The sequence below is a fragment of the Nannospalax galili genome, unplaced genomic scaffold, assembly GCF_000622305.1.
Source record: "Nannospalax galili isolate Female #2095 unplaced genomic scaffold, S.galili_v1.0 scaffold990, whole genome shotgun sequence".
NCBI classification, from domain to species: Eukaryota; Metazoa; Chordata; class Mammalia; order Rodentia; family Spalacidae; genus Nannospalax; species Nannospalax galili.
This window is the reverse complement of record NW_008328087.1, coordinates 144,446-172,317: the sequence shown is the minus strand read 5'-3', so window position 1 is coordinate 172,317 and position 27,872 is coordinate 144,446. Positions and strand designations below refer to the sequence as shown.

Below are 27,872 nucleotides of genomic sequence, written 5' to 3'. Positions count from 1 at the left end.
TAATTGTACTCCCACTAAAGAATCAATACTGCTTCACGTTTTATTTTGTTGTACACTCTTGTAGAACCGGGTTCGTTTTTCCAGTTTTGTAGAAAAATAGATGTTCCAGCCACTATTTACTTAACTGTAGTCTTTAAGACCAATCAATATGTTCTCTGGAAAGATGAAAAATTCTCATGACTTATTTTTTTTTAATTCTTTAAGACAAAAATCTTGGTTTGTTTGTTGTTTGTTTGAACTCCCAAAGCACAGTATTTCAACAACAGCAGCCAACATGGGGTTTTAGCAGCTTAACTTTACCCCCTAAATAAAGCTTTGTATAAACCAGTGATTTTACTACAAAAAACACTGTCCTTGAAAGAAAAGAGTGGCAGTCAGACATCAATGCAAAACTTGGAATGATTAGGTCATAAACATGGCACTTATGAAAGGTAGCTTACTAGGGTACTCCACTTAAGAAGTGGTTACTCTTCTGTCCTTCTTTTAATTCCCCTCAAAGAAAAAAAGAAAATACTTCCTTTAAAAATTCCCGTAAATGTAAGTTTTTTTATAAAATTTCAGAAATGTCTTGTACCCAAAACAAATGCTTTAAAAAAGAAAAACAAAAAACCTGTGCTAACAACTCTTACAATTCAGATATATATTTTATAACATCTAAGACTGCAAGAGTTCTTATATTCAGTAGCTCTCTGGTTTAAGACGACCTCCATCTCCTTCACTTACGAAACGCTTTCTTCCCCTGTAATGAAAAATAGGAAAGCAGATAAAAATGTGATTCAATAAAAAGTAAAACCTTACTTTTTTGTTGATACATTTAAGATTTAAAGTGTTTTGCTATTTGCTTAAAACCAGCATGTTTTCCTTGGAAAAAAAATTTTCATCTTAGCTTTCTAAAATACCAAATGAACAGCAAATATGAATAACTTAAATAAAAACTTAATTACTTTCCAAGCCTGCTGGAGCTACAATGAAGACCTGTCTCAAAAAAAGACAAGACAAACAAAAAAAAAAAAAACTTAATTACTGAAATAACTTTACTAACTGGAATTATTAATCACACTCAAAATATAAAGTAAGATTTTATTTAGAGCTTAATATTTATTTCTACCTTATTTCAAAACCAATGAGCTAAACAGGAAACACTTTAAACACGAAGGACAATCATGAAAACTAGAACTAAAGAACCTATCACTATTTTGAAAGGCCATGCTTAATGATAGAAACTTCTCAGCTTTAGAAAATTCTTAACTTGAATGTGGAAAACCAATCAGAATCCAATTTCTTCTAAATTATTCTCCATTTTGGGATTCTTGACTGTTGTTTCAAACTCAAGAAACCCTTCCTTACTTATAATATAACCACAACTCTAGCTACATGCAATAGCCCAGGTAAACAGCTGGATGAAGCCTGAATCAGTAGGATTAACCCTTACTCTGGCCCCAGTCCAACATGCACAGATATGCAAGATCTCACACACACATGTACTTAGTACAGAAGACAAAAGTCAAAGTTGTTTGCTATGCAATGAAAATGTATGTAACTCTTTAAATGACTCTTTAGAGTAAAGCACCAACACAAATAATCAAACTTTCAAAAAATAGTTTAAAAATCCTAAGAAGCAGTTGAAAGTAATGACCCCTTTTCATACTTACTTTAGCTATGTGGAAAATTTGCTACATGTTCTTGAACACAAAGGCTTATGACTAGTGAGACCAAGGGAGGGGGTGAAGCAGCGCAGGGCAAGCTGCCTTGCTAAAGCTGAGGTCTCACTGAGGCATATTTTTTAACACACCAGTACATAAAGCCAGGATCTACATTTCCAGATATTTCTACCAAAGCCATTACACTTATTTTCCACCACTTTCCCCATCTCTCTGAATGGCTTCTAAACTTTTTACAGCAAAAGACTCTACCAACATTATTTTTCTGAGACTTCACAAGACACTTTAAAATACTCAAAGCTTACATTTTCAGATTTAAAAAAAAAGGATAGAAAATAAACATAAGTTTAGCTACAACTAAAAGCTTATGTAAGATTACTAATTTTAATGGGAAAAAGCTCTATCAACATCCTAGTAGTACAGATAAACTTACCACCAAAGAAAAGTACCCCTACATGCAGTTTCTAACAGTAAGTCCCATTTCTTCATTCTATGAAGGAGAGGAAGCCACATAGTACAGGAAAGAGTCTATATCTTTGAAGTCTAAAAAAGTCTGAATTCAAACTTGGCCTAGACAGTGTCCTCGTTATGTGACTTTGGAAGTAGTACATTACACCTCCATGACCCTTCATTTTCTCATGTTACTTGTGAGAGCACCTACTATGAAACAATATGTGAACTACTTTGAACAGAATCCAGCACACATCTGTGCCACAGAATTTGCTTCCTCCAAATGGTAGTCCTGTCTACATTCACAAGGAGATAAAATGAGCTTCACACCTTTTCTCCAAAAACTCAAGGTAGATGGTCTCACTCTTCAGTCACTTCAAGAAAGATACTTTACTTTTCTGACAGCTAAAATGACAGAAAATTATCTTAGCTCCCAAGTATCTCATTCAGTATGTTATGATGAGAAAGTAGTATTTAAACAGTACCTTGAAGGACAAAGCTCTCGGAGTTGTTTGGAAATTATTCCAGCCTGAAAACATTCCTCCACAAATCTCTCAAGCACAGAGTATGAATGTGGGACATCCAGATTAATATCTGGAATTTCATTGTAAATTCTCTCATAACCCTAAAACAAAATTAGAGATAGAATTGTTAGCCTATATACAAATGCGTGGCACAAAACAATCTACTGCTATATTGTAAGTCTATATGGAGTCAACTGTTTGGTGAAACAAGTCAGATTTAACCTTGAAAGTACATTTGCTTTCCTTTATTTATATACGCATACATATATACACATAAAAATAATAGAAATATTAAATATATGTGTTTTGCCTGCATGTAGGTAAGTGCACCCATGTTGCAATGCCCACCGAGGACAGAAGAGGCTGTCGGGTCCCCTGGAACTGGAGTTACAGACAGTTGTTAGCTGCCATGTGGGTGCTGGGATTCAAACCCAGGTCTTCTGCAAGAATAGCCAGTGTTCTTAACCACTGAGCCATCTCTCCAGCCCCTTTATATAATTTTTACTGAATTTTTGTGTTTTATACACAACATCCTAATCATACCTACACTTCGCCAACTCATAGCTTTCTTTAAAATTTTTTGAAAGTCAGACACAACAAATTCCTGCCTATCTACTTTTCTATCTACATTTACTTTTTTAAAAAAATATATATATATGGCATATAACCTCATCATTTCAAAACAGCACATACAATTTTAAGTCAGAAAAAAATGAAGCATAATTTAAATGTTTTTCTCTAGATACAAACAAATTATATCTCAGATATTAAGCAATCATGCTTTAAGAGGCAAAAATAAACTGAAGTGCTACTTTCCAAGAGTAGTTACAAGCTTTGTATCCTAGAGTTAAAAAATTAAAAAATAATAACCTATAGGCATAACACTAAGTATACTTTAAAAGAAACTTTCATTAGCAATTATTTATTCAATCATATAGTTGAGATATAAGCTTGTTGAAAGTGATGTCATACATACCCTTTTCATTTGGTCTACTGTAATGGTAGAAGACTTCCACAGGGATTTTAATAAATTCAAGATCATCTTGAATGCACTTTCTCCAGTTGACTCTAAAACCATTACAATAGCCTAAAAATTGAAAGAAATAGAGAATGAATCTTTAGTCATTAAAAAGAAACTGCTCTTAGCTGGGCATGGTCCCAGTACTTGAGAGGCAGAGACAGGCAGATCTCTGTGAGTTCAAGACCAGCATGGTCTACATAGTGAGTTCCAGGCCAGCTGGGGCTCTAGGGAGACCCTGTTTCAAGAAAAGAAACTGCTCCTAAAAATGTATAAGATCCCTCCTCCAACATGTAATGATTATACAATTTTGTAATCATTATATAAATTTATAAATCATTTTAACTTTTTGATTTAAAAAAGGATGTGCATTATTAAGTATTAAGTCACTGTGGTGCAAAAAGAATACTTTAAAACTCCCTTTGGGAACTGAAGAGATGGCTCAGTGGTTAAGAGCATTCATTGCTCTTCCAGAGGACCAGGGTTCAGTTCCCAGCACCCACTTGGTAATTAACACCCATCCTTTAACTTGTTCCAGAGGATCTGACACCCTCTTCTGGCCTCCTCAGACACCAAGCATGCACATGGTACACTCATAAAAGAAAAATAGGTAAAATCTTTAGAACAAAATTCTATTCAGTGCGGAAAGTAATCTTACTTCATATACAAGCTCGTGGTGAAAATGAGGTACTTCCAGTTCCTTAAGGCAGTGTTCAGCTTCAGATATATCACCAGAGAGTAAATACTCTTTCAGCAGCATATCAATCTATTAGATTTAAAAGTTGAACTATGTTAGAATTCCTATTTTTGAAAAACATTTGTACCTGCCTAAATGATTTACTTACATTCATCCCAATATGACACAGCAAGTCACAACCAAGAACACAGGCACTTGGCATGGTAGTATCATAATGTTTTCATAATTAAAAAATAAGCATCCAGTCTTTGCATGGCTCACAGTTAAAAAAACAAATGCGGTACTTCAATGTCCCTAAGTAATCACTGAGATCTACACGTAGGTTTATAATGTAGATGGCCTGGGTTGTGACTATAATGCTTCAATGTATCTATTAAAAATAGGGGATTCTGAGGGGTCTGAAGAGAGGGCTCAGTGGTTAAAGAACATGTACTGCTCTTACAGAGGACCTGAGTTTGGTTTTCAGCACCCTTGGGTGGCTCACAACTGCCTGTAACTCCAGCTCCAGGGGATCTGATAACTCTGACCTCCATGAACACCTGCACTCATGTGCACATACAGATACATATACATAATTAAAAATAAATCTTAAAAATTAAAAATAGGAGATTTCTAAATACCACTAGAGGGCACTAACTTAAGTTACCACATGAATTTTTCAAGTGGCACAAAATACCCAGATGATCTTAATGCAGTGGGAGCCAGTGAGAGATGATATGGGGCATTACAAGGCAAAGATTTGCACACAGTTTCTCATTTCTCTACAACTCAGGATTTGAAAATCAGTATCTAAAAACAGTAACTGAGGTTCCAATCATAGCAAAAGAGGTAATTCATGACTCCCAACTCAAGCTTTGACTCCAGAGGAAAAGAAGGAAAAAAATTTCAGCAAAAGAGCTTCAACTAAGAATATTCTTCCCACTAAACTGCCTGAAAAAAATCACATTTGTATCTAGTGGCACTAAATGAATACTGGCTAGTTGAATAAAATAATTTTATTTAAATAGCCTCTACTTCTAAATTCTATTAATATTTTCATAAAAGGTAAAGTAAAATTTTATCACCAGACTATATCCTAATAATTCCTATTTTGTTTTAGGAAAGTAAATAATTTGGGCTGGGGAAATAGCTGAGTGGGTAAAAGCACTTGCTCTATAAGCATAAGGACCTGAGTTCAAATCCCAGAACCCACATAAAAAGAAAGCCAGACATGGCTATGCCTACCTCTAACCCCAGCACTGCAGGAAAGACAGGTGGATACTGAAAGCTCACTAGCTAACCAGCCAAACCAAAACAGTGAGCTTCTGGTTCAGTGAGAGACCCTGTCCCAGGGCAATAGGTGAAGAAGAGTGACAGAGGAAGATACCTTGCATGCATGTGTGTGCACAGGCACAAATACCATACATTCACATACACGCACCACACTGTACGCGTACACATACACACACGTACATATACAAAATAATGAAAGAGAAAGTAATAGCATAAGTATTTACTAATTACAAGAGAGCTGTTATTTAAATTATACTTGTTTAACATCTATTCTGTCACTTTAAAAAGTGAAGTGTGGGGCTAGAGAGATGACCCAGTGGTTAAAAGCACTTGCTATTCTTTCAGAGGACCAGGGTTCAATTCCCAGCACCCACATGCCTCCCAGCCACCTATAACTCCAGTTCATGGGTATCTGCAGCCTTCTTCTGGCTCAGGGGTACCTCCACACATCCAATATACATACAGACAAGCAGGCACACATGCACACATAAACACACGTGCACACACAATAAAAAATTGAAAAACAAAACTTTTTAAAAGAAAGTAAAACATTCCCCATCAGAATAAATGCATTTTCCAAATGATAAATTACAAAAATGTAAATATTTAAAAGTCTGGGGTTTTTTGTTTTTGTTTTTGTTTTTTTGTTTTTGTTTTTGTTTTTGGTCTTTTTGAGATAGGGTCTCCCTTCCTTGTAGCCCCAGGTGGCCTGAAATTCACTTTGTAGACCAGGCTGGCCTCAAACTCAGGGATCCACCTGCCTCTGCCTCCCACCAGCATACCATGTGTGCCACCACACCCAGCTAAAGTCTTTTTGTTTAACCCTTGCTCCATGTAAAAGGTTTCTAAATAATGTCAATTTCAAACTCATATATTGGTGGTTTTATTTCAATTCTTATCTTCTCCATATTTTTATTGAGATAATTCAGACATCATAATACAGTTTGGCAATTTCTCAAAATAATTTACAGAGTATTACCATCTTAACAATAGTATTTTAATCCATAAACATGGGATATCTCCAAATGCTTTTCATTTTTCAGTGTTAAATTTCTTAATATTCTATTTTTATGCATTATAAATGCAGCAATAATCTCATTTCTTATTATTCACTGCCAGTGTATGGAGAACTGAATCTTGCATATTAATCTTGTATTGTGCAAACTTGCAAATTACTAGTTAATAGTTTGGTTTGGTTTTTTAGAGTTAATTTGTGAATTGATCTGGAGTTCCAGTCTATAGATCACATCATCTCTAAATAGAACTAGTTTCATTTCTTCCGTTGCAGTCTGAATGTCCTTTACTGTTCTTCCTTGCCAAATTTCCCTGGCATACTGACCATTTTTATGTCTTAATTTTTCTTATAATTCTTCAGTTTTTTAAAACATTGCAATCATGCTTGATACATCTATTCCAGCATACATAAAAGCAAAAATGATCAAGGTTCTAACCACCATTTGAGTTCAACACTTAATGATAGGCATAAAAGATTGAGAGTAGATATCTCAGTCAGTTACATGCTTGCCATCCAAGCTTAAGGACCTAGGTTTAATCACTAGAACCTATGTGAAAAACTGGACATGGGGGCTGGAGAGATGCCTTAGCAGCTAAGAGCACTGGCTGCTCTTGCAGAGGACCCAGGTTTGGTTCCCAGCACCCACATGGTGGCTAGCAACTATGTGTAATGCCAGTTCCAGGGGATCTGATGCCCTCTTCTGGCCTCCTCAGGCATTGCACACACAGGTGCACTTACATGCAGGCAAAACACTCATACACATGAAATAAAAATCAAAAAAAGATTAAAAAAAAAAAGCTGTATGGCATGCTTGTGCTCTCAGCACTGGAGAAGCAAAGGCAAGCAGATCACTGGAGCTGACTGTCAAGCCAGCCTAGCCTAATAGGTGAGCCCCAGCTTCCAACAGATCAGTCTCAAAAATCAAGGTAGACAGGTCATGAGGAATGACCCCTGAGGTTGACCTCTGGCCTACACACACACTTGTGTAAACATATGAACATGCATACATTCAAAAAATGAAAGGAGTATACTTTTAAAAAGCATATAAACTACAAATCTAACTGTTGATCTTAAGATCTAGAGATGAAGATACTACTTTAGTCCATGTATTAAAGAACAAGAGGGAAATTCACATGGAGAAAATCTTGCATTTAATGAAATAACTCAATTACTTTTTTTCCTTAATGAATATAGGAAAAGTCCTTACAAAAATTACCAATCTGATCTACTCTAGAGTTCATAATTCTTTTTTAGGATCTTCCTGTAGCCCCAGCTGGCTTGGAATTTACAATGTACACCAGGCTGGACTTGAACTCACAGAGATCCACCTGCCTCTGCCTCCCCTGAGTGCTGAGATTAAAGGCGTATACCACCAAGCCCAGCCTAGTGTTCTTAATTCTTAATTTATAATCTCAGACTACCCAGGTTCAAATTGTAAAAACATGTATTGAATAATTACAAAATACTCCTACTCATCAGCATTTGAAATAAGAATGTTAATATAAGAAAAAGAATTCCCACATTCCTTAGTAATTCACAGACAGCCTTCTTACAGTCATTCATGAAAGCCCTCTTAACTTAAAACTCTTCCTTTTAAGTCACAAAACCAGGGGGGAAATTTAGCACTGATTATATAATTATTGTATAATTTAAAATAAAAGAATATAAAGCCAACATAAGAAATGATTATTCAGTTTTTGACTTGCAGCTATATGACTAAACTGAATTTTTGCCCACAAAAATGCCACCAATTTTGTTTTGTTTTTTTCCCTTTTTTTCCATGGAAATGCCTGTAACTTGGAAACAGCACCAAAGTAAGTACCTCTTTAACAAGGTGATTGACAGACTGCTGCCCACCTCCAGAACCCCACACACTATCTTTACGTTTTCCACCTTTAGACATACTCAGGAGCACAGTAGCCTTATCCAGAGCAGCTCTATTAAAAAGAAAGAAAGAAAAAAGAAAATTTTAATTTTGATACATGCCTGAGGTTTACCAAATTATCAACAAAGTGGACAAAATCTTATAGGTACTAACAACATTCATATAACAGAAAAAGCAATAGAAGTTTTGGAAACAACTTTTAAAATAAAGACTAGGTAGCAAAAAATGTTTATTCTTAATATCCTCATGTTCTTTTCCATTTCTCATCAAGAAAAATCAAAATCAAAAAACATTATAAAATAACTTATAAGCACCAAGAAGGCACATCTCACATACAACTTTTACATAGAGTCATGCCTTCCCATCCAGGGAGAACATTCTGCTATGACCTAAAGTAGCACTAAGAAATTAGGTTTCTATCTAGACCTGGGAAAACCTAAGGCATGGCATCTAAATCCAGCTCCAGAAAGTTAAGAAAAATCACATAGCTAAATATCACATTTAACTTACAGTTGATAAAATCAAAAACGAAAATGAAAAAGACATTTTCTAAGAAAATATTTCTACAATAACACTGTAAAGCAAGGTTTTCTGTTATTGTTATTCTATTATTGTTATTGGAGTATTAAAAAACTGCTAGTGTTAGGCCCAGAAGGGACCTTAAACACTACACTCCCAATGCTTTCGTTTTATTACACATATGGAAAATGAGGCTCAGAGAAGGATGACTTGAAATTAGAGAACCTAATAGGTTAGCTCAGAATTTCCACAAGTTATTACTGTCCTCTTCTTGTTATTTCATGTCAACAATATCTTTTCAACAATGGAGAACACACGTGACATGACCACAATGTCTGATTAATGCAAGTGTCATTTTACAGGATACAGTAGAATTTCCCATTTTGAAATTCTAAGTAGCAAAATTAATTTACTTACCTAGCCTGTACACAATCTACAGTTCCTCTGTAACTATCAATATAGGTATTACATAAAATTCCATCTCCAACAGCTCTAGCAATAAACTGGCCCACCAACTATAATAAGAAAGAAAGAGAGCTATATAAAAGAAATCTAAAATAACCTTTATAGGACAGTTTCCAAACACATAAGTGATAAAAACTGGTTGAACTATACACTTGATACCTAAAATATCAAATTGGAATACGTAAAAGCACTGTTTAGCACCTATTACACTTGACATACACTCCTAATGTTGACCTTCAAGTTAAGTGCCATTAAAGTGAAGACTACATCTGCTTTGCTTGCTACTAAATCCCTAGTACTTTACCATACTTAATATATGATCAAAAGTATTTGTTAAAAGGACTTAAAGTCAAGAAAAAAATCTTTTCTAAAATAAAATAACCTAGAGTAAGTTTTCTCCATCAATTGAAGGAAATTTCTTGTGGAGGAAAGTTGTACACAAATATTTATTTCAAAGTATTTATTATGAAAACAGAAAACAACTTCACTGTCCAACAACAAAAATATGGTTAAGTAGTGTATACACAGGAAAGTATATTTGCCATATTTTGTTGTGTGAGAAAAGTCAAATTTAGAAAATAGCATATATGCCAGGCATGGCGGTACACACCTTTAATCCCAGCATTCAGGAACCAGAGTTTAAGGTCAGCCTGGTCTACATAGTAAGTTCCAGGCCAGCCCCACTACAGGGAGACCATCTCAAAAGGCAAAAAAAAATAAAGAAAGAAAATAGTACATATACGGTATGATTGCATTTTCTAATTAAACAAAGGTATAATCATATATTAAAGTCACATTTTGATATATAACTAAGAAAATAGAAAGGAAAATGTAGTATCTAAATGTTAACAGTGGTTTGATTTGTTTTGTTGGCCTTTCTTCATTTTGGTTTTTATTCTTCAAAAATTCTGTAATTAATTAATATGAACTCAGGCAATTACTTTTTGAGTGTATATTGGTATAAAGAGCAGAAATAAGTCTTTCTTTTGTCCACTTCTCAGTAGTAAGATGACTTCACCACAATAAGTCCACTTTCAAGTCACAGAAATTGCCTCTCACAGAAACATTTAGAAATTGACCTACACCCTTTCTAAATTCTTATGAAAATATTAGCAAATAGCAATTTCATGTTTTCAGTTATAAGAGTGAACAGTATTACTTATCATTTTTATAATAAATACCACTCACACAAATCAATTATTGTTATAGCAACATACATTTTAAAAATTCCTAGCTACTAAAATAGTACACATATGACAGAGAATGTATAGGCAGAAAATTAATATTTATATACATATATATGACCTAAAAACTATGCAAAGCACTAGAAGAGGGGAAATAAGATCTAAAATCAAGTTTACAGTCTCACCAAGACTGTTATAAAAACAACGTAGAGACCAGGTGTGGCACACACCTTCAATGCAAATAAATATCTTTGAGTTTGAGGCCAGCCAGGGCTACACAGTGAAACAGCAAAAATTAATTAATTAATTAATTAAAATAAAAACAGATAAGCTGGGTAGGATATAACTCAGTGGTAGAATGCTTACCTAGCATGTGCAAAGCCCTAGGTTCAATCCCCAGTACTGAAAAAATGAACAATGTTAGAAAAAAACTACCATGTAGTAAGAAATGTAGGCCTTTTACCCTTCAGTTACGAAGTATATGTTATTTCTATTGTTAGCAGTATATGTTATTTCTATTGTCATAAGTGTAAAAGGGGAAGGCAATGAACAACAACAAAAAAAAATGACACAAACCTGTGGTGCTCTAGGAGTATCCAATGCTAATTCAGGTAGATCTTTCAACAACTTATCAAATGACTTTTCCACATCATTCGTGCTCATTACTGTCCCACAAAGGTCAGAAAGAAGCTTAGATGTCATTTCTCTATGACTAGCCTTCCCTTCCAGTGCTAGGGACACTGCCAACACTGGTACTCCACTTTTCATATCACCAAGGTTTAAGTCTCTTAACATTTCCTATTTAAAAGAATGAGAAAAAATTTATTTATGTCACTATATAGTTCAATTAAAATTATATTTTTGGAAACACGTTTTATCTATATATTACTACATTTCCCTTTCTTTAGAGAAAAGTAGTCATATTCAGCAGTAACAATAGTAATATTGATCCATTCTGTCAAACAGTAACTGCCTAAACATCAAGGATATGAATGATACTGAAAATATTTAGCTACCTAATATTGCCAAATTTGATGTTAACAAATCCTCTGCTTTACAATCCATTACTATGATTTCTGCAAATAATATTTGATGAGTATTTGTGAAGAAATTCATCCTGTATTATAGTATGTTTATAGCTCAAAAGTTTATTTTATTCTTTGATGTAAAATTTAAAGTGAAATCTTTAAAAAGTGTTTATGTGGGATTGTTCTAAATGATGGGACAAAGTCAAATTTTCCTATTGAAAATATAATAGCAGCTGTTTACTGACCAGCTGCTATTGTCAGGCAGTGTAACAGCTACTTTATAGTACCTTATTTAATGCTCAAAATATCCTGAAATGGAATACAAGCAGTAGTATGACACTAGAGGCTAAGTTCTAACTTGGCTACTTAAGAGTACCTTCTTTAAGGAGTTGGAGAGATGGCTCAGTGGTTAAGAGCACTGGTTGCTCTTGCAGAGGACCGGGGTGCTAGTCCCAGCACCCACATGGCAGCTAACAACTGTTTATAACTCCAATTCGAAGGGAATCCACCCTCTTCTGACTTCCATGGGCATTGCACAACACAGGTGCACTTACACACATGCAGGCAATACATTCTTACATACAAAATAAAAATAATAAATTTTTTAGAAGAGTACTTTCTTCTGGTTTTTTTTTTTTTTTTTTTTTTTGGTCTTTTTGAAACAGGTTTTCTCTTTAGCCCCAGCTGGCCTGGAGCTCACTATGTAGACCAGGCTGGCCTTGAACTCACAGAGATCCACCTGCCTCTGCCTCCCAAGTGCTGGGACTACAGGTGTGCACCACCACACCCGGCTAGAAGAATACTTTCTTTACTGAACGTTTTCTCAGAATCTTTAAATCAGAGTATACCACTAGGATGGTGCCAGTACTATTTTCACAACCACCTAAGAAGTATCCTCATTAGTAACCTCTTCCCACATCCTTTCATCTTCCTCAACTGCACTTTAACAACTCACTGGTTTCAAGCATGATAACCCTGTTTTCAGGAAAACCTTAAAGCATGTTATATGGCAAATTCCTAAGTAGCCTTCTTATTGCTAGAATCACCTTTCCATTGTTCCCCATTTTGTACTTCCACAACACTGCTTTTAACACTATTCAAACACAAGGCACAACTAGTATAAGTAGAGACTCTATCAACAATCCCTGTCTTGGCACTCTTCCTCTGTAACAGAATGTTTGGCCCTGTATTTTAAGAACTGTTGACCTGTCATTTCCCTCATGTGACTGAGTTCCAGGAGGTTAGGTATCACCTATCAAAAATTTCTCCACATGGTATATACTAAACAAATACTCGTTTTATATTGAAAATCTATAAATTCAAAGACACAAAACCTTATGCAACAGACAAATAAAAAAAAATCCAGGCTGAATTTGAAGACTAAATCATAAATGTGCTCTAAATAATTACTATGGCATTTCAGCCCCATGATCCTAATGAAATGAGTTATTTTATTTTACACTTCTAGATTTACTTTATAACAATTCATAACAAACATTCAATATCCTCATACAAATTATGATTCAAAAGCACTTAGGTTTATTCTCCTGGTGCCTATATGCACTCTTTTTCAAATTTCTGTATCAATGTTCCTTGTTTTTGAACTGAGTACAAAGATAAAATTCTAATTTCATCAAGAACAGCCACGCATTCTTAACTGAGGCCCTTGAAACATTTCAGAGAATCCATAAATGCCCTGAAATTGTTAAAATTATGTTTTATAATTATAAAAACTATAAACTTAGCCAGGCATGGTGGCACACGCCTTTAATCCCAGCACTTGGGAAGCAGAGGCTGGCAGATCTCTGTGTGTTCAAGGCCAGCCTGGTCTACATAGTGAGTTCCAGGTCAGCTGGGGCTACAGGGAGACCCTGCCTCAAAAAAAAAAAAAAAAAAAAAAAAACTATAAACTTATAAAAATAGTGGTTGTGTCATTTTCTCCAGAGAGAAATCGCACATAGGTTTCATCAGATCCCAATTACTTAAGAACAATTATTTAAGGAAATAAAAATTTCATCCTCTCCCCCTCTTCCTTTTGAAACCTTCTATATATCCCATACTGGCCTCGAACTCACGAGCCTCCTGTCTACCTTCACCTCTGAGTACTGTGGTTTCAGGTATATGCCACCATGCTCAGTATATTCCTTTCTTAGTTAAGAAATCTGTTGTAACCAGGCATGGTGGCGCATGCCTTTAGTCCCAGCACTTGGGAGGTAGAGGCAGGTGGATCTCTGTGAGTTCAAGACCTGCCTAGTCTATATAGTCTATATAGAGAGGCCCAGGCCAGCTGGGCCTACAGGGAGACCCTGTCTCAAAAAGCAAAAAAAAAAATTGTTACAAAACACATACACATGAGTTTTCTCTCCTTCACTGATTATACTTGTAACTTTAGACCTACCGCAACTTCATTAGTATCTCCATGCTCAAAGTATTCTTGTATAATTGGTGTTAAAGTCTTCTCAAATGCTGTTTCATCCAAAGGCAAAACTACAGTTTCATAAACACAGTTCTCCTATGAGAAGAGGAAAAACTATACTCAGATAAGCTGAAATTATAATTTTTATATTCCAACTAGTTAATCATTAAGGCAAGATAAAGATATGTTACCTATTTAATCAGTCACATTAAAAAGAGTCTATATGCGTACTGCTCTTTTATAAAATCTGAAGTCAGTAAGCCAAAAGACAGATTAAACCTACTAACTGTAGTAAATTTAATATTTTCTCCCAAACTCTGTGTCTTTTGCAAACTTCTGGGGGTGAAAGTATAGGGGAATGTATATGAGCACATTCAGGACCATGTGCCCATGCAATTGGGGGATGTGGGAGAGGTAAATGTTGGGTTGCCTTCCTCTATCACTCTCTACCTTATTTACTTATTTGTGATGCATGTTTATGTGTGTGTCACTGTGGCTGCACACATCCGGAGGCCAAAGGACACAACTTTCAAAAGTCATTTCTCGCCTTCCACCTTGTTCCTCTTGTTCCTGCTGCTGCAGAGAATACTCCATGTTCCTGCCTCCAACTCCCATCTCTCCATAGCAGTACTGGGATACCAGACGCACACCCTGGTATCTGGCTTTTTATGTGAGTTACCTGGGTTTTGAGACTCAAACTCAGGTAATCAGGCTTGTACAGAAAGTGCTTTTACCCACTGAGCCATCTCCCTAGCCCTTCCCCTTATTTTTTGAGATAGCCATCTCTCATTGAATCCAGAGCTCCCTGTTCAGCTAAACTGACTGGCCAGCAAGCTTATAGGATCCACCTGTCTCTATTCCTCAGCACTGGAATTACAGAAGTACACCACCATGTTTGGCTTTTAAGTGAGTACTAGGAATCTGATCTCTGGTCCCCATGCTTGCAGAGCAAACACTTTACACTGAGCCATCTCAACTCTTGTGTTAACATTTATATCCTTCTCCAAACCAATCCTTCAATCCAAAATCTTCAAGATGGGTTCCTTCCATAGTCATTTTCATTAAAACCTTGCTTTAGAACAAGATGAAGTATTTCCTAAATATGTACTAATTTTATACATTAATTTTTTAAAGGAAAGAACCAAAGCTTTCATGGTTAATATTATCAGAGAAGTATTTAAAAGATCAATATTGTAATCTAAGGAAGAGCCAGGTGTGGTGGTGCATGCCTTTAATCCCAGCACTCGGGAGGCAGAGGCAGGTAGGCCACTGTGAGTTCAAGGCCAGCCTGGTTTACATAGTGAGTTCCAGGCCAGTTGGGGATACAGGGAGACCCTATTTCAAAAAGAAAAAAAAAAAAAAAAAAACTATGGAAAAGCACTGTTCTTCAAATGAAATTTCAAAAAGATTAAAATGTCTATCACAAAACCATTCAGCTCCTCTCCAAAAAGCTGAAATATTTATTTGCAACTTGTAACTGGCTATAGTCTAAAAACATATATTTCAAAGAGTACTATTTAGAAAACTGCACTATTTAGAAAACTGCACAATATTTGAATCCCATTTGTTTTAAACATCTTTCATATTCTCTTAGAAATATTTCCATGTCCAACTATTAAAACAGGTAAATATATTCATACTAATAAGCACAGTAAAAACATCCTAATGTATACACTGACATTTTCCTGTTTTAATTTGTCATCACCATTTTCTATTGTATACAAAGAGTATTTAAAACAAAAACTTTTCATAAGAGGTAGTATTTACTTGAAATTAATCCAGAAAACAAAAGAGAGAAAAGATTAAATAGAGAAATAGGATTAAATAAGATTGTCTCTGATTAAACAGTGACACTGCTGAAGAGCAAAGACATGGACAGCAGGTTCATTATATTAAATCTAAAACTTCACTATAATGATGAGTTAAGACACTTATATTCTAAACATTAACCAAGAGAAAAATGCACATGTCCCCAAAACAAAATATAATCATAGTACTCATATTAATAACAATAATACTATAAAGGAACCTAATACCTATAACTCTATTTTTTATTTTTGTCTTTTTTAAGACAGGGTATCCCTGTAGCCCCAGTTGACCTGAACTCACTATGTAGACCAGGCTGGACTTGAACTCACAGAGATCTGTCTGCCTCTGCCTCCCAAGTGCTGGGAATAAAGGGGTGCACCACAACCCCCAGCTAATAACCTATAACTCTTACGATGCTCAGAGACATTTGTCCCCTTTGTCAATCACCATTACTAATCCTAAGCAAGTCAAAAGACCTTCTTGTGACTCCAGAAATTAAGTGAAAATTGTTCATACAATTATTAAGTAAAGATTGTTCATACAATTACTGTCAATTAGCTAGTTTCTCTAATCTAAAATTAACCTAGTAATCAGAAAGTACTGAGTATATATGATTTTGCTAGACATGCTATGCATGATTTGATAGTTATGGAGTATAAACATAAGCACATATCACTTGACAATCAGGAATAAAAATCACAAGTTTACAAGCATTTTAATTATATATAAAAAATAACTGATAACCTGGTCATCATCATAGTTTGGATCTTTCACATCCACCTCCTCCACATCATAGACCTGTCCTGGTGTACCCCAGACACCCTTGCCTCCTGCACCACCTGAAAAGTTTAGAATTGAGAAAAGAACACAAAGTTGATAGTTTACAAATTTTAATTGAAACCTGAAATAATTTCAAATCTGAAAATTTAAGAGCTAAAAAAAACCAACTTCTATGCTACTTATTTTCGAATTGAGAATTATACTTGAAATTCCTTTTTATTCAGATCACTTTTTCAATAATAGATTATATGTATTTTATAATCTATTTCCAAAAGCATCAAATAGAAATAGTTAAAAACTAAAAAGGCAAATCCTTCAAAATATTTTTTAAAGGGCTAGAGAGAGGACTCAGCAGTTAAGAACCCTGGCTGCTCTTGCAGAAGACCTGGGTTTGAATCCCAGCACCCACATGGTGGCTAACAACCATCTATAATTCCAGTTCCAGGGGATCCAACACCCCCTTCTGACCTCTGCAGGCACTGCACGACATAGGTACACTTACATACATGCAGGCAACATACTCATACACATAAAATTAGTAAATAAAAATTTTTTATATTTTTTAATCTGAAAAATAATATAAAGGACCTTATGGGAAGTGATAACTACTTAAGCTCTAAGTTTTGACATTTCTTGGAACCAGAAAAAGAAAGAAAAGAAGCATGTTAGGACAGTAAATGTGGCATACAAAACTCAACAAGGGAATACTATTTGAAAAAAAAAAGAACCACAGTGGCCACAATCAAATGCTTTAAAGTCTAATAATATTCTTCGTAATAAAGTATACATTAAACTATATTTTCAGTTAGCAGTGTTAATAACAGATTGCTATTTAAGAATTCACAGCACCGACAGCTGTTTCTCCCTACTTCTCAAAACAAACCAAACATTACAATTTCAACTTTCCAAGTTGCTTTTCCATATGAACTTACTAAAAATGTTTTTGTAAAGCCAAATATGTTCAAAATAAGTTTTTTAATTTTAATGGTTGTGGGGGTTTTTTGAGGCAGGGTCTCCCTACAGCCCCAATTGGCCTGGAATAGACTATGTAGACCAGGCTGGCCTTTATCTCAGAGATCCATCTGTCTCTGCCTCCCAAGTGCTGGTATTAAAAGCATACACCACCATGCCCAGTCTCAAAATAAGACCTGTTTCTCATTTTCAATATTTCATTTATCATTTTTATTTTGTGCATATGAGTATACCATAACCTGTATATATTTAAGAACACCTACGTTGTGCAGTGCCCACAGAGATCAGAAGAATGTCAGATTCCCTTGGAACTGATGGTTATAGCCACTTATGTGGGTTCTGGGAACTGAACCTGGGTCCTCTGCAAGAGCAGCCAGTGCTCTGAACCAGGCATCTCTCCAGCCCCAAAATAAGACCGTCTGTAAAACTCTGACAATGTCACTAACATTTTTTTCTAAGTTTTTATTTTGTACCAGGAATATAATCCTTGCCAACACAGCAGGTTAGAATCAGATAACTAGATTTTATTCTGATCCAAATGACTGTAGAATTATTCATAAAATTTCTGAAAGACCACTATAGTTTATCTGAATATTCTTATATTTGTAACTTTTTTTCTTTCTTCCCCCTCAACAGAACATTTTTCCATAATCATCTTTTGCTGGCATTAGTTCTAGGTTCGTAAATGGAAGATACTGAAATTCCACTCCATATTTTACTTTTTTCCCTCCCATTCCAAGCATTTTCAACACCAGAACCATTCATATTATCAGAATCTTAAGTCGGTAAATTGAAGTTCCCACAGATCAAAAGCTAGTCTAGTCTCCAAATCCTAACAACTAACAAAATCATACTACAGACAGAAGCTGACAACTTTATCCAACAATTTTAAGTGTCCACCATCTGCTAATCAGCATTCTAGGATGGAGATCTAGCAGTGAAACCATCTACTCTAGCACTCAAGCACAGCTGCAGAAAATTCAGATGCAGATCTACAAAAATACTAAAATGCTACCAAATTTATACTTACTGTTCTTTGATAGATATAACTAGATTCATTAGATAAGTTATGATAAATTTCTGACTACTTCCAAAGTGTGTACACAATTTGTAACTGTGAAAACAGTATATACTATATTTTGTCGGGGGGGGGGTCTTCTCAAAGGAAAAAACAATCAACATAAAAAGTGGGACAGTTCTCAGTTTCACTATATAAACATATATACAAACCATACAACCTTATGAATGTTTAGATTTCTGTCCGTTTTAGAGTTAAACCTACTACTACTCCTCTAAAAATTACTATTTTTTCTGCCTTTGTCTCTTTGCACATGGTGCAGACTAACCTTTCTTTGGCAGTCCCCGCCCTTTCCCAGATCTCGAGCGCCTATCAAGCAGCCTTCCTTTCGGACTGGTGGGCACGACTACTCCACTCCTGACAGCTTCACCTCCATTATCACTGACTGAATCGCCTCTACCAGAGTCCCGGGAAGAGTTTTTCCGTAGTCGTCTTTTTGCCTTTGCATTAATTCTAGCTTCATTAATAGATGATGCAGAAATCCAATTTCCATTTATTTCATTCTTTATTTCCTCAGTACCCGCATTTTCTTCATCACCAGAAAAGAGAGAGTCACTTAAATTATCAGGATCTTAAAAGGAAAAATGAAGAAACAATACTAAGTATTTCAAGTATCCACTGTTATACCAGGTATAATCTTAAGTTTGATTATTGCAAATCACATGAAATTAACATTTTTGTAGGTTAGTAATAGTCATCTATTGGCAATTTCCCATGGCTTAATCTAATAAATGACAAATAGGATTACTTTTCCCACTGTCAAGGTATTGAATTTTAATTAACAGGGTTTTCTGGAAAACCTCACATGTTTGAATAATAAAATCTGTAGTAGTATGAAGACCATAAAACTGTTAGACTTGTAAGCAAAAAGAATTAAGCAGCTGGAGATGGTAAAACAATCTTGACAGATGGGAGATAAAACAATTTACAGAGCGCCTACTATTACTTACTAGGCTTTATACTGGATACTACAAGTTCTGCAATTAATTATACCATTTATACAGATAAGGAAACCAAGGTTCAAAATGTATTTAAATTACTTCCCAAACAGTCCCTGCTGAGTTACAAATTAGTAACTCAAAAAAAAAAAAAGCCTACAAAGCATTTGGCGAATATGAAATCATACATAATTGTTGCACTGACTGCCTTCAAAGTAAGGTATATTTTAAAACCATCATCTCCAAGTCCAATTTATCTCCCAAACTTCATGCAAACTACTTCCTATCCTCTCAAAAGTCTCTGACCTACACAAGAGTGACACATTATCCCCTAAACTATAGTAAGATATTTAGAGTTATCCTTTGCTTAGAATGTCATTTAATAACTAATCTCTCAGTTATAAAAATTCTTGGGCCTGGAGAGATGGCTCAGCAGTTAAGAGCACTGGCTGCTGTTGCAGAGGACCCAGGTTCAATTCCCAGCCCCCACATGGTGGCTAACAATCATCCATAACTCCAATTCCAGAGGATCTGATGCCCTCTTCTGACCTCTACAGGCATTGTACAACACGGGTGCACTTACATGCATGCATGAAATACACTCATATAATATAATATAAAATAAAATGAAAATAATAAAATACTTTAAGATATACCTCACACCTTATTTCACTCCATGAAAATTTTCTCAACTGTATAGCTCAAATGCTCAAATACTGTTCATTTAACCCAGCATGGCATGAAATTTTTTACTTCTTTAGTAAATGGTCTTGCTTTTTCAACTACGTCACAGATTCAAAGAAGGGACTGAGTAGACTGTACTTTTTTTACTGTCAGCACCTAGCAAAACATTCTTTATACTATAATGTCTTTATACTGAAATGTCTATGGAGAGCACATGAAAACACTCAGCTTTGCTCTGAAAACTTTTTAAGTCAGAAAGGCTACTGAATTAATTACTACTGCACCAGAGTTTTGATCACTGTGGTTAAGTCACAGCTGAATCGCCTAAATGGTTTTAAATATGCTCAACTATGACTAGGATGTGTCATGTCTATGTATATGACTTTACCATGTTTTGTGATAGTTTAAGAAATTCAAAATTTTCATCAACTTCTAGAAAGTAGAGATCTATTCAATCTTTCACAATTCTTGACAAAAAAAGCACAAATGTTAAGAGATGCTGTGATCAAAATCAAAAGCATTTAGTAGTGTTAAATTATTTCATTAGTCTCATAGTCTGCCTTCAGTCTTCAAAACATTCTTCAAACTGCAGATACTGATTTTCTAAAATATGCCCTTGCTGAAAACTGAAAAGTTTCCCATTATCTCAAAATATATAATTCTTGAACTGAACACCTTAAAAATAAGGCATGCTTTTAAAACCATCATCTCCAAGCTAGAGAGATGGCTCAGCAGTTAAGAGCACTGGCTGCTCTTGCAGAGGACCCAGGTCCAATTCCCAGTACCCACATGGCAGTTAAGTGTCCATAACTCTAGTTCCAGGGGATCCAACGCCCTCTTCTGAACTCCTCAGGCATTGCATAACACAGGTGCATTTACACACGTGCAGGCAATACACTCATACATATAAAATTTAAAAAAATAAAATTTAAAAAACACCATCATCTCCAAGTCCAATTTATCTCCCCAAACTTCACCCAAACTACTTTATCTTCTCCAAAGGATGACCAGCTAATAACAATGTTGCAGTATTTCAGTCATAAGATAATGTGAAAAGGGCAAAGGTAGTAATAAAGTGGGCATTTATAAAAATTAAGAACTCCTAAGCAGAAGATTCAGGATTAAAGAATAATAAATGATGCCTTGCAAGTTTTTGGACTGATAAGAAGCTAGCATTATGGAGGTGTTTGACACATCATCACAACTAAACTAGTAGTAGTAATTGTAGTCTTAGCACAATTATTACTCTATCACTACAGTTACTACTGTTACCAAGTAGATACCAGGTTCTCCAATATCTGGTATATTGCAGACACAGGTTCTATGCATGACACTTTAGATTCATGACCTATAAGGATCACAAAAGTCTATAAAGAAGTTATTTTCACACTTGCCTTTAATCCCAGGACTCGGGAGGCAGAGGCAGGTGGATCTCTACGAGTTCAAGGACAGCCTGGTCTAGATAATAAGTTCCAGGCCAGCCCCACTACAGGGAGACCCAGCCTCAAAAAGACCCCAAAAAAAGTTATTTTCATTTTACAGAAGGATGCCTCATAGAAAAGTTACATATCGTGGCCAGAATTCAAGATGACATTTTGTACTTCATGACTACAACTACAGAAAATGCAAAGCTAGAATATAGCAGTTGGCAGCTAAGAAGACAGAGAAGATGAACACAAGAGTAAAGGTAAAGACAAGGAGAACATTAATAGGAAGGACACAGAAGGCCAGAGGCAGACACATTAGACAGGAATTTTCATTCAAGAGTGGATAAATGAGAAAAAAAATTACATATTTACATGAAACATATTGCATTCATTATTCCAGCATTAAGGTGAGCCACAAATTTAGTCCCCAGTATTAACCTGACCTCTGAAGTATTAAAGTATTATATTTAAACATTATCAGTTTTCTAGACTTCACTTTCTTTTCTCTATTTTTAACAACCTTTCAAATCTGTGTTGTGTCTACAGTTGTAAACATTCCTTCTATATTTATTTTGTAATTTGACCTTATCAGTTTAATCCATGTTCACATCAATCGCTTTTCAACATTTTGCTATTCTTTTTTTTTTTTTTTAGTAAGTACAGAATGTGGTAACTTTATAACTGGTTTCAACTATTCCTCCACATTCTGTTACATATATTTTATTACAAACAGTAGCAAATAAAAATATGTGGAACAGGGCTGGCCAAAAAAGATATGTGATAAATTTACATGAAAATAAAAAAAATCATGAATTTGATCTTACAAATACTATGGTACGAATAAGATGGCTTGTTTTTATGGTTTTGTTTTTTGTTTTTTGTGGGGTTTGTTGTTTTGTTTTGGGTTTTTTTGGTTTGGGGGGTGGTTTGGGGTTTTTTTTGTTTTTTGTTTTTTGAGACAGGGTCTCCCTGTAGCCCCAGCTGGCACAGAACTCACGATGTAGACCAGGCTAGCCTTGAACTCACAGAGATCTGCCTGCCTCTGCCTCCCAAGTGCTAGGATTAAAGGTATATGCCAATAAGACGGCGTTTTAAAAGCTTTACTATCATGTTTTCATATAAAATATGAAATGGCCTTACGTTTGCTTGTAAAGTTTAAGAGATTACTTACCAGTGGGGTTTACATTCAGTATCTGCTCATTTTCTACATCCATTTTTTTCCTTAATTTCACTTGCACTGATTAAACAAATTATCAAATGGAAGTCTTCCTTTAGAATCTAGGTTTTAAAAAGAAAAGAAGTTTCAACATCTTCTAAACTGATACATTTAAAGTAAACTCACTTAAGCACAATAGGAAGAAAAACATATAATTCCATTTTTAAGAGTTTGTTTTACTTTTGAAGATAACCTAATTAACAGTTACAATTTTCTCCACAAGCTTCTCTGAGACAAAGAGGGAAAAAACACTAAGACAAAACCCACCAGATTTTATCATGTGCCAATGCATACTTTTAAACTTGAGGTTAAAAGATCTATTTTTAATATATATTTAAAATTAAATACATATGTATAGATACACACCAAAAGATTTGGGGTGTGTGTGTGTGTGTGTGTGTGTGTGTGTGTGTGCGTGCACGTGTATAATGAATGTGCAGGGGGTGGCCTGTGGAGGCCAGAAGAGTGCATTGGATCCCCTGGAGCTGGCCCTACAGCCAGTTGTGAGCTGCCTGATGTGAGTGTTGAGAACCAAACTCAGGTCATCCTCCAGAAGATCAGTACCCACTCTTAACAAGGTACTTCTCCAGCCCACACCAAAATTTTTAATAACCTTACAGGTACATATGGGACACATATATTGGACAGTTCTCTACCAATTACTTAAAATTAGTCTAAAATATAAACAACAGTTTTAGTGAATCAAGACTGACATAACTGTGTTATCTTTCAAGCCACAGCCAATCTGAAAGCAGAATACCTGACACTTCATTACCTATGTCTCTAAATACTTATGAAACTACTGAGATTGAATTTTATTTTATGTGTATATTCATACACATACATTTGTATTGCCTCCATGTATGTGAGTGCACCATGTCATGCGATGCCACGGAGGTGAGAAGAGGGCATCAGATTCCCCTGGAACTGGAGTTAAGGACAGTTCATAGCCGCCATGTGGGTGCTAGGAATCGAACCTGGTCTTCTGCAAGAGCAGTCAGTGCTTTTAACCACTGAGCCATGTCTCCAGCCCCAAGCAGCTTTTTTTATTATAAAATTCTTGTAATTTATTTTCCATATATTTTTATAATCTGAGGTTTTCACTCTTAAAAAAAAACTAACTTATTTTGGAAACAAATATAAGTCAAGCATGGTAAAACACATCTATAATCAGAGCATTCAGGAGGCAGAGGTAAGAATAATCTGGAGTTTAAAGTCAACCTGGGCTACATAGTGAGTTCAGGATAGGCCTGACCCCAGAGACCATGTCTCAAGGAAAACAAGCAAACAAACAAAGGCAGGTACTATAGCTTAGTAGTAGCCCTATATTTGATCCCCACTACCACAACATACACATTTTAGTACTGTAGACCTCAGTTTCAAAATGGCTTAAAAATTGTTGTTGCTGGAAGGTTCTGATGAAACTGATACTTCTTAAACAATTAGCAGACTCAGAAAAATCCAATGTTATTTACAAGATTATAAAAATAGTATTCATGGATATTTTTAAATATATTACTAAAAGGTGTAACAGATTTCAGAATCTCTTCAGAAATATTTAAGTGTTTTTAATCAGTTTAAGTAACAGAGGTTCATCTAAGTCATTTACAATAATTTCACTAACTGTGGAATTGCCAATATAAAATGCAAACTGGTAAAAATTCTAATTCTAGAAAAGCATTTTCACATAACATATATAAAGGTGGAATTTGGAATCAATGCACTAATTAGTATGCTAGTCTCATTCAGAATTGGACTGTTCAATGTCACTTTGGAATAAAATGATATATGATGCTTCCTAGAACTCAAAGGGAAGACTGATTTTGTTTTGTTTTGTTTTGAAAACTAACTTTTAAATTCTTCAACAAATATACTATTGCTCATTAACCTTTTTAAATTTATAGGCTGTTGTGAAACAAAAATAACACCTTATGTTAAAGTTATGATATACTCTTCAAGCTATACCAAGGTGCTATCATATTGCTTGAGAAATGGAAAATGATACCAGTCATTCTCTAATTATAATCACAATAAACTGGCATACCATTTGAAACAATCACTTCCAATATCATAATTCCAAACAACTCAAAACTTTAGGAAAAAAATGAATTTTAAAATTTGTATATGGAGATTCATACAGAGTAAGACCAAAAATAGTGTGGAAACTCATTTAGCATTTTCCATGGCTGAAAATGCCATGCTTCATTTCAGTGCATAAATTACATATGTTATAGGAAAGCTATGTGTCGTGATTTTCAACTGAAGTTACATGAGTTTTTTTTATTCTTCATGCAAATATAATCTTTGAGATATTTTCTGAAGCAGCTATCTAATAAAGGAAAAGAAATTATCATAATGCTTATAAAGCCCTTTATAATTCAAAATATGCATCTATATGCATTATTTCATGTACCTCACAGGATAGTCTCAGGTAGGTATTCCACTTAGCATACAATTAAAGAGAATCAGAGAGGGAAGATATCTGTCCAAGGAGAAACAACAGCACAGTGGAAGAACCACAACTAGAATTCAGACCTTGCAAATCCAGTACAAGAGTTTATAATATCCTACAGGAAAATTCTTTGTAGGGTCAAGGAAAAAGAAGTTTAATAAAACATAAGGCTTTCATATCAAATTCTTAAATACTGCTTTCCAAACACTAAAAAATAATGAAATACACAGAAAACAATCAAAGAAAATGATCATGACTACTGTAAATAATTTACTGAATGTTTTATTAAATAATTATAACAAAAAGTCCTATCTTTAGATAGTGACAGCCTGAGCAAGCAGTCAGGAACTCAGTCACTCTTGATAGCAACGTGAATGATTTAAGGGATAATGAAATATTCCATGTTTTCACTCTTTGGAGCAGTTTTCCGCCCCAATTTAACAATCCTTGAGATTCTTACCTCAAACTTAAGGCAAAGCAAAAAAAAAAAAAAAGAATCTAAACTCCATTTTCTTCACACTAATCTATAAAAAAATCATTTTCAATGAGAAAACTACACATACAATTAGAAAAATTAAGGCTGAAATTAACTGTTCTCTAGTGTATTTACTAAATATCTCATAAATTACTCTAACATTTTTGTAAATCAAGTAGATACATAACATAGTCCATGTTAACCTAGAAAATTTCTTGAATTCTTTCCTGGGATGCAATCACACACATTAGCTACTTGCAATCAACTAAAAGCACTCTCATCACAATAACACAAAACTAAACACTATAGCAAATAACCAAGTATCATCTATTTTTGCAGTCCTAACAGTTTTCCCTTAAAATTACAATAGAAAAACTAAGCAAATTATAAGTCAAAGATGCCTACTGAGATATTAAAAATCAAACTATAATGCAGGAACCATATGGGTATAAATACCACTTAGAATATATCTGCTAACGTCCCTTTTTAAAAAGGAATGGTGGTTCTCCCTAAGTGTTACCTCAATGAGAACTGCGAAAGTGTGAAATTGTTATGTTTAAAAACAACCTGTAGGCCGACCCTCACACCCACCCTTGAGCACACAGCTCCATTTTGAATCAGAGTGGATGGAAACTGGCTACAGGGCCAGTTCCCAGGAGGGTATGCAGGAGACAAGCGAGACCTATGTCTGCAGTTTTGAGGCTCTTGTAGGCAGGCAGTGCACGCTCGCGCGCGCGTGTATACACACACACACACACACACACACACACACACACCAGACTGTGCGCATTAGCATTACAGAGGCTGAGCAGGCAAGCGCGCACACGCACACACACATACACAAGCCACTGTGCGCATTACATTGAGGCTGTTGAGCAGGCAAACGCGCTCATGCACACACGTGCACACCACTGTGCGCATTACACTAAGGCTACTGATCAGGCAAGCGTGCTCACAAAACTAAACACTATAGCACACATATGCGTGCACGCGCGCGCGCAAACACACACACACACACACACACACACACTCGCGGTGTGCTTTACAGTACCCAATAGACGTTTCACAGGAAGGGGGCTCCCTTCCTGTCTTTGTTTTCTCTGGGTTAAATTCTACTTTTAAAAGGTGGAGGGAGACCCCGTTCCAGAGAAGCAGCAGGGCGAAGCTGGCCCGGTGGGCAGGCCCAAGGATCAGGGCCGGGGCGACCAGGCTGAGGCGACCAGACAAGGGTGATCAGCTGAGGCCACCAGGCTGGGGTGACCAGCCGAAGCCACCAGGCCGAGGAGACCAGGCCGAGCTCTGAGCCAGCTGGGGGGGGTCGCGGCGCAGGGGGCCTGTTGGGAGCAGGGCCGGACAGGCGCAGGCGTCCTCACCGGATCTGTCTCGCCGACACACCTCCCCGACTGTCCCCCGAGCGGACCCCAAGGCCAGGGAGGGCGGCGCGGAGGAGGGGGCGGGCCCCGGGCCCCGCGCTGCAGCTCCCGGGCCGGGCCGTGGCGGGGAAACCGCGTCGGTTCCACGCAGCCACGGGAGTTGGGCGGGCCGGGCCGGGCCTGCGGGCTTCGAAGAGCCCGCTGCCCGCAGCCCCGCCGCCCCGCCGCAGCCGCCGCAGCCTCCACGCCCCCTCCCTTTCCCAACGTGCGGCGGCCCTCGAGGACCGCGGGGCCCCGGGGAACGGGACGCCGTCGTCCGGAGCTGCGAACCGCACCCACCACCCGTACTGACCCCCTCGGGCCTCCGCCGCCGCTCCCCAGGATCTCCGCTTCGTTCCAGACCCCGCTCCTCAGCTTTTGCGGCCGCCTCGGAGCGTCTGTGGCCTCTCTCGCTCTGTTTGTTTTTGTTTTGTTCTACCCAGTAACACGGGGGCGACAGGGTGGCGTTCATTGGCCGAGACAAGGAGGTCGGCT

At 36.3% G+C, this 27,872-nt stretch overlaps 1 protein-coding gene across 2 annotated transcripts; it reads right to left on the bottom strand.

Annotated features, from left to right (window-relative positions):
- Positions 1 to 22: 22 nt before the first annotated feature.
- On the bottom strand, positions 23 to 27,872 carry Pdcd4 (programmed cell death 4). Of its 2 annotated transcripts, XM_029569217.1 has the most exons (13): positions 27,691 to 27,872; positions 22,994 to 23,100; positions 19,042 to 19,344; positions 16,688 to 16,782; positions 14,117 to 14,230; positions 11,267 to 11,488; positions 9,459 to 9,556; positions 8,460 to 8,574; positions 4,312 to 4,419; positions 3,612 to 3,722; positions 2,597 to 2,736; positions 2,442 to 2,516; positions 23 to 739 (listed from the first exon to the last, which is right to left on the bottom strand). In XM_029569217.1, exons 2-12 carry the CDS (start codon positions 23,034 to 23,036, stop codon positions 2,483 to 2,485), a joined length of 1,383 nt encoding a protein of 460 aa, XP_029425077.1. In that variant the 5' UTR covers positions 23,037 to 23,100; positions 27,691 to 27,872; the 3' UTR covers positions 23 to 739; positions 2,442 to 2,482. The 2 variants fall into 2 exon arrangements, with proteins under 2 accessions (XP_029425077.1, XP_008843841.1); XM_008845619.3 differs by lacking the exon at positions 2,442 to 2,516 and having other exon boundaries at positions 27,691 to 27,870.

Excerpts from the sequence above, each read along its gene's own strand:
- Pdcd4 (XM_008845619.3), bottom strand. The coding sequence starts at position 23,036 with ATGGATGTAGAAAATGAGCAGATACTGAATGTAAACCCCACTG. Across the intron at positions 16,783-19,041 it reads GCGGGGACTGCCAAAGAAAG|GTGGTGCAGGAGGCAAGGGT; the intron begins GTTAGTCTGCAC and ends TAAACTTTTCAG. Across the intron at positions 4,420-8,459 it reads TCAATCACCTTGTTAAAGAG|ATTGATATGCTGCTGAAAGA; the intron begins GTACTTACTTTG and ends TAAATCTAATAG.